This window comes from Pinus tabuliformis, chromosome X, assembly GCF_031772625.1.
Source record: "Pinus tabuliformis cultivar Carrire ecotype Pingquan chromosome X, CPIR1, whole genome shotgun sequence".
Taxonomy (NCBI): Eukaryota; Viridiplantae; Streptophyta; class Pinopsida; order Pinales; family Pinaceae; genus Pinus; species Pinus tabuliformis.
This window is the reverse complement of record NC_142308.1, coordinates 899616484-899622795: the sequence shown is the minus strand read 5'-3', so window position 1 is coordinate 899622795 and position 6312 is coordinate 899616484. Positions and strand designations below refer to the sequence as shown.

The 6312-nt window shown below is 39.4% G+C and overlaps 1 protein-coding gene across 1 annotated transcript; it reads right to left on the bottom strand.

Annotated features, from left to right (window-relative positions):
• Nucleotides 1-3487: 3487 nt before the first annotated feature.
• Nucleotides 3488-4967, bottom strand: LOC149142587 (nuclear transcription factor Y subunit C-1-like). The gene has a single exon (XM_089453378.1). It carries the CDS (start codon nucleotides 4613-4615, stop codon nucleotides 3677-3679), a length of 939 nt encoding a protein of 312 aa, XP_089309504.1. The 5' UTR covers nucleotides 4616-4967; the 3' UTR covers nucleotides 3488-3676.
• Nucleotides 4968-6312: the final 1345 nt, after the last annotated feature.

Genomic DNA, 6312 nt, shown 5'->3' with positions numbered 1-6312 from the left:
AGTGAGATCTAAAATTCTACTTCCTCCATATAAAATCCAATGAGGTTGGAACCACTCTCAAACATCATGACTCATTTCATGGTAATGTTAACAATTTAAGTAAAGGGACATTCTCCTTTATCTTTAAGAATTTAACATTATCATGAAATGCACAGCAATACTAGGGGGGCCATAGGCTTGAATATTAGGCTGGCCTAAAAGAAAATTAGAAGTGGGCCAACCAAATGAAAAAATAAATAATAGAAAAAAGGAAAAAAAATTAAGGTGGCCTGCACAGGTACGGACCACATGGAATCAGTCCCAAACTGGCCAGTTCGGTGAAATAGACCAGTTCAATACCGTTCAGAAGCCTGAACTGGACCAGTTTTGGGCTCAAACCGGTCAAACCAACCAGACCGGTCAGTTCCCGTTTGGTTCCATTAACAATGGGCACAACACAAACTGCAGATAAACTTTTGAGAAAGCCAGATAGGAATATCTGTCATTCTAAAATCCATTTGAATTTTACCTTGACTATTTCAACTTTCAAAAACGGAGATTGATAAGCATGGGTATATTTCCAAAAAGTAACCAACATAGGGAGAAAAAAGGAAGCACGCTAATTTCATTGAGTGTCAAAAGATGATCACACATTGACTGTTAACTTCTCCAGGGCAAAAAGAAATTTGCACCTGTCACCTTAAGTCTGTTAAGTCTGCTGGTTTTTGAGTGAGATCTAAAATTCTACTTTCTCCATATAAAATCCAATGAGGTTGGAACCACTCTCAAACATCATGAGTCATTTCATAGTAATGTTAAAAATTTAAGTAAAGGGGCATTCTCCTTTATCTTTAAGAATTTAACATTACCTTGAATTGCATAACAATACTAAGGCCATAGGCTTGAATATTAGGCTGGCCTAGAGGAAAATTAGGAAAATCATGAGTCATTTCATGGTAATGTTAAAAATTCAAGTAAAGGGACATTCACCTTTATCTTTAAGAATTTAACATTATCTTGAATTGCATAACAATACTAAGGCCATAGGCTTGAATATTAGGCTGGCCTAGAGGAAAATTAGAAGTGGGCGAACCAAATGAAAAAATAAATAATAAAAAGGGAAAAAAAATTAAGCTGGCCCACACAGGTACAGACCGCAGGTAAACAGTCCCAAACTGGCCAGTTCGGTGAAATAGACCAGTGCAATACTGGTTCTGAAGCCTGAACAGGACCAGTTTTGGGCCCAAACCGGTCAAACCAGTCAGACCGGCCGGTTCCTGTCCAGTTCCAACTTCCAATAACAATGGGCGCAACACAAACTGCAGATAAACTTTTGAGAAAGCCAGGTAGGAATATCAGTCGTTCTAAAACCCATTTACCTTGACTGTTTCAACTTTTAAAAACAGAGATGGATAAGCATAGGTATATTTCAAAAAAGTAACCAACTTAAGGAGAAGAGAGGAAGCACACTAATTTCATTGTGTCAAAGATGATCACATATTGACCGTTAACTTCTCCAGGGCAAAAGGAAATTTGCACCCGTCACCTTTTCCTTTATAATTTCTTTATTTTTCTTTAATGTTATGATTTCTTTATCCTTTTAAATTAACAAACACCATTATGTAATTTATTATAACTGTTTGTATCTATGCTTATACAATAACAGAATGTGACACTTCTTCCTTGCTGTCCTCTGTCAAGGATGATACCACATGAAAGATTAGATTTTCATAAAAACATTCCTGAGCTCAAATCTTGGGAAATTAAGGACATGATCATAGCTGTGCATGGTAAAACACATCAGGTGGAAGTTTCTTCCCATAAACTGGACTGAAATAGACTAGACTTATCACAAAATTACTACATTCAAAAGACAACACTATAATGCACTCTTTAAGGGCTTTTCTGCTTCCTGGTAAATCTTACCAAGATAGATGGGCATGCAGCAGCAATAGTGAAAGATGCACAAGAATATATTAACATATAACTGGAGCCCTCACCGTAGGTATTAAAATTCAAAATGGGAGTCAATCCATGGGGTTTGCCTTTTGCTTAGAAGTTTCAAATCATTTTGCTTGCTAAAGCTCACTAATGTTGTCATGTTCATTGTTTGTTATAATTATAGGTCATGTGCCTTCTCAAAGAGGACTACTTGTTCATTATATAATTTTCATAACAACATTGAACAATGCAACTTAAGTGCTACCATGAATGGTGTTATGTAGGTTCATGTTTCTCACCAAGCTATACATATAATGTCTATCACAGTATTGGTAGTAGCTTCATGCCAGTACCCTGAATACAAAATTCCATTTTATATGTACCAATTTATAAATTTTGATGGACATTACTGTTTGATGCAAGAGCATCACCAACAAGTTATGGATATAAGGAGATAGCATGCAATAGAAGCAGCACCAGGCAGAATGAAGGCAATAAGGAAATAGACAATGCAGGAAAATGGAATACCAATGAAGGACGTTAAGTAATGCAGAATGACATCTAAGTATTAAGAAGGATGAGAGATCATGTTTGAATATGAATCTGAGCGCATTAACTGCCAACCCACAGATGAGGGTCTGAGTAATATAGATTCATGAGATGTGAGAAGCCTGTGTATGAGAGAGGATAGGTTCCTTATATGTTGGTTTATCAACTGACCATTGACTGCAGGATTGAGCGGCATACCCTGAAGAGTGATGTCACTCTCTAAGACTGCATAAAGATGTTGCCAAGTATATAGCTGTTTTGGAAAGCACTGTGCAAAGTTGCAAGTATCTTGCTACAAAATCACAGAATGAAAAAAGTGATGTATATGGAAATCCCATCCGCATCAATCGGTTTGGATGTTTATGAAAACCAACATTAGAGAAGTATATGCCAAATTCAATTGGAATTTTCTACCAATGTGTAATCACAGTTTTGTATGCCGATGATGCTATAGATAATTGAGGCAATTTTTATTCGAGTTATACATTTTGTTAAGTTCAAAAGCACAAACCCGTGATCCCCAAATCTTAGAAATACAACCATATGCCTTGAAAGTAGAGAATGATGAACATGCAGGTACATAAGAAGAATTTAAATAGCAAATAAAGACCAATCAAACTTATTTCGGACTCTGCCAAATCAACTTTCTACACAGGAAACGAGGTGAGAAATACAGAAAGCTAAAGTTACTGCCAGTACTTTATTATACAGTTAAGCTGTCCTCTCTAAAGGTATTCATGCAAATACCTAAAGAACGCTTGTATGGTACAAATACAATGGCATAAAACCATCTAAAGGTTTCTAAAAACGAAAGGGAAAAAGGTTTGTTATAAAAGTCGCCACAGAAGCCAACATCAAGAACCAGGCAGAACCCCAAATACACAGTTGGGCACGATGAAATTTTGCAAATCTTGGTTTAAAATCCAACCTGGGCTACTCTACTGATTTATAAAGACAGACAGAATCGACCATTCCCTTGAGCCAATTAAAACAACCAGTCAATCAGAGAGCCACCGCATTTCCCAAAACTCAATTCTAATTAATTGAAAAAATTATATCAGCATAGTAACAAAATAGTAGAATCCAAAAATAAGTACCTGCATCTTTCCCAAAACAAGAGAGCTACAAAACAAAATTTAGGTTAAGCTCTAGCCCCTAGTGTTAAAAAGGAAACATCAATTCGTGGGTGAAAAATACACTTGTCTTCTCAGTTGGCAGAACGAGGGGGAGTTCCATAAGAATGTTCATCTGTCATCTGCTGTTGCCCATAAGGCTGGCCATCCGGCATGTGCTGCTGCTGCTGCTGATGTGGATGTCCATAACTTTGTCCGTCCGGCATTTGTTGCTGTTGCTGCTGCTGATGAGGATGATGAGGGTGCTGCCACATGGACTGGTGAGGATGAGTTGGCATTCCATAGGGACGGGGCTGCTGCTGTTGGTGCATATACATGGCCGATGGGTCCATCTGAAGTGGAACAGGTCTGCCCATCATGATGGAAGAGGAGCCCATCATTCCCTGCTGATGTGGCGATTGGGGCATGGAAGGAGGGTAATAGAAAGAACCCTCGGGGGTTACGCCACCTCTGGCAAACCCTAAACCCAAACCCTCCTCCTTGAGGTCGTCCCTGGGCACAATGTCCACCAGGAAATCGAATATGTCAGTTCTGGTAATGGCAGCCGCAATGTCATTCTTCTGCAACGTTCTCCGTTTGTTTTCTTCGGCGTGTATCCATGAGCGCATGGTGAGCTCCAGAATGAACATCTCGCAGGCCTTGGCAAACAGAACGGGGGCCTCCGCCGATATCATGCGAACATCCTCGTCGGCCTTCATGATTTTCTTGATTCGAGCGAGGGGGAGCTGGTGATTCTTGAAGTCGCTCACCTGCTCGATTTCTTGCATTTGAAAAGCCCAGAACATATGGAGCTGCTGCTGCTGCTGTTGTTGCTGCATGTGGTGGTGGTGGAAGGCCTGCTGCCCTCCACTCTGGTGAAGACCAGCCTGCACTATCTGCCCGGCCTGTCCCTGCATGCCCACAGGCGAGGGCTGTGCAGCTGCCCCGCCCGGATAGCCCTGAGACATGCCTTGCGGCGCCGCTCCGCCGGAAGAAGAAGATGGATGATGTTGGTGGTGGTTGTGGTGGTCCATGGCTGCCTGCCCTCTCCTGTCCTTCCCCAACACCGTCCTTACAATGAAAGCGCTCCCTCTTCCCACAAATCCCTTCACATATTCAATGAATATCTCCCTCTCCCACTTGTTTCAATGCGATATTTCTATCTTAAGGCCTCTTCTTGTGCATGTCAGGATGCAGCGACAGCAGAATCTTTAGCTATACCTAATATCCCTACAGGCTACACCCCACCAGACATTCCCGTCCTGTATTCTATTCTATTCTGTACTGAAAATAGCAAAGGACGGGGGATAAAATAATGCAAGAGTATCTGCTGCTTTATCCTTTACATTATCCCCTGCCAAAAGGTTATGTGACAGGCCCCCTTCGGCTATCACGTCTTCTAAACATACAACTGATTATATAAATTTAACAAGGTTATAGCTATATCCACAGGGGTGGTAGCTCGTCACGTTTCGTTTGATTAATATATAAATGAAACCTATAAATGGTTTATGTAATTTAATTTAATATATATAGAAAGAAAATAATTATCTAAATTTACTTTGGATGTTATTTGGGGTTATTGTGGGTGGTTAAATATAATAAAAAGATTTACTTTTTTCTCTTCTTCCCGAAAGTGGCAAAACCTATCAAACTCAGGTGTCAAACCAACAGTGAGGACAGCCATCTCTGGCTGCTATCCGCGAAAGTCGGTTTGACTCATCACCGTTATCAAGGAAAACCACGCCACCTGTAATAACCCGCTGGTGGTCCGTAAGGGAGCAGGCTTTCACTCCTGCCAGATGCCTCTGGGTCTTGGGCCGTTAACCTGTTTCCTTACGTCCGAGGAAGACGAGCTCTTAGCCAAGCAGAAGCAGTGTTACGGCATACTCCAGGCCGAAATAAAAAGATTTACTTATTGTAAAAAAAAAAATTAATTGGATAAAATAAAAATAATTTTATAAAATAATAATAAAAATAAAGTGGTTCATGGTATTGACTTATGGTATTTATGTGGAAGGTAGTCTATTTAAAAGCAAAAATTAAACCAATCTCTATTCATCTTAATTCTAGATCTTCTAAGTGCCGAGAAGGATCAAATATCTTTATATGCACATCTCAAATCTTTTCACTCTAAAAGAGAGATGCATATCAAGAAATTTGATCCCTCTTGGCGCTTGGTAGATTCGGAGTTAAAGATGGATCTAGGTTGGTTAGGAATAATTGATGATGATGATGATGATTAACGTCCACTAAGACCAATAAGGTCTATACCTTAAGAGAGAGATTAATTGAAACGTTTTAATATTTCATTTCTATGATCACTAAGGAGGAAAGAAGATTAATTAAAAATTTATGAGAAGATTTATATAAAAAATTGGCCCATGTACCAATAAGTTATTAATAATTTATTGAATGTAGGTCAAATTATTAAATAAAATAATAAATTATTGAAATATTAATAAAGATAGCGGCAAAAAAGCATGTTGGCAAGCCCTTACGTATCGAAGGGGCAAAAAGCATGTTGGCAAGCCCTTGTGTATCCAGGGTATAGGGAAGTTCAATCCCCCAACATGTCTCGGCAAAAAGCATGTTGGCAAGCCCTTATGTATCGAAGGGGCAAAAAGCATGTTGGCAAGCCCTTGTGTATCCAGGGTATAGGGAAGTTCAATCCCCCCAACATGTCTCAGCATTCGAACTTAAAAAAGAAATAACAGTGAATTACTAGAGA

What these genes read in the sequence shown, in the direction of transcription:
- LOC149142587 (XM_089453378.1), bottom strand. Translation starts at nt 4,615, where the DNA reads ATGGACCACCACAACCACCACCAACATCATCCATCTTCTTCTTCCGGC.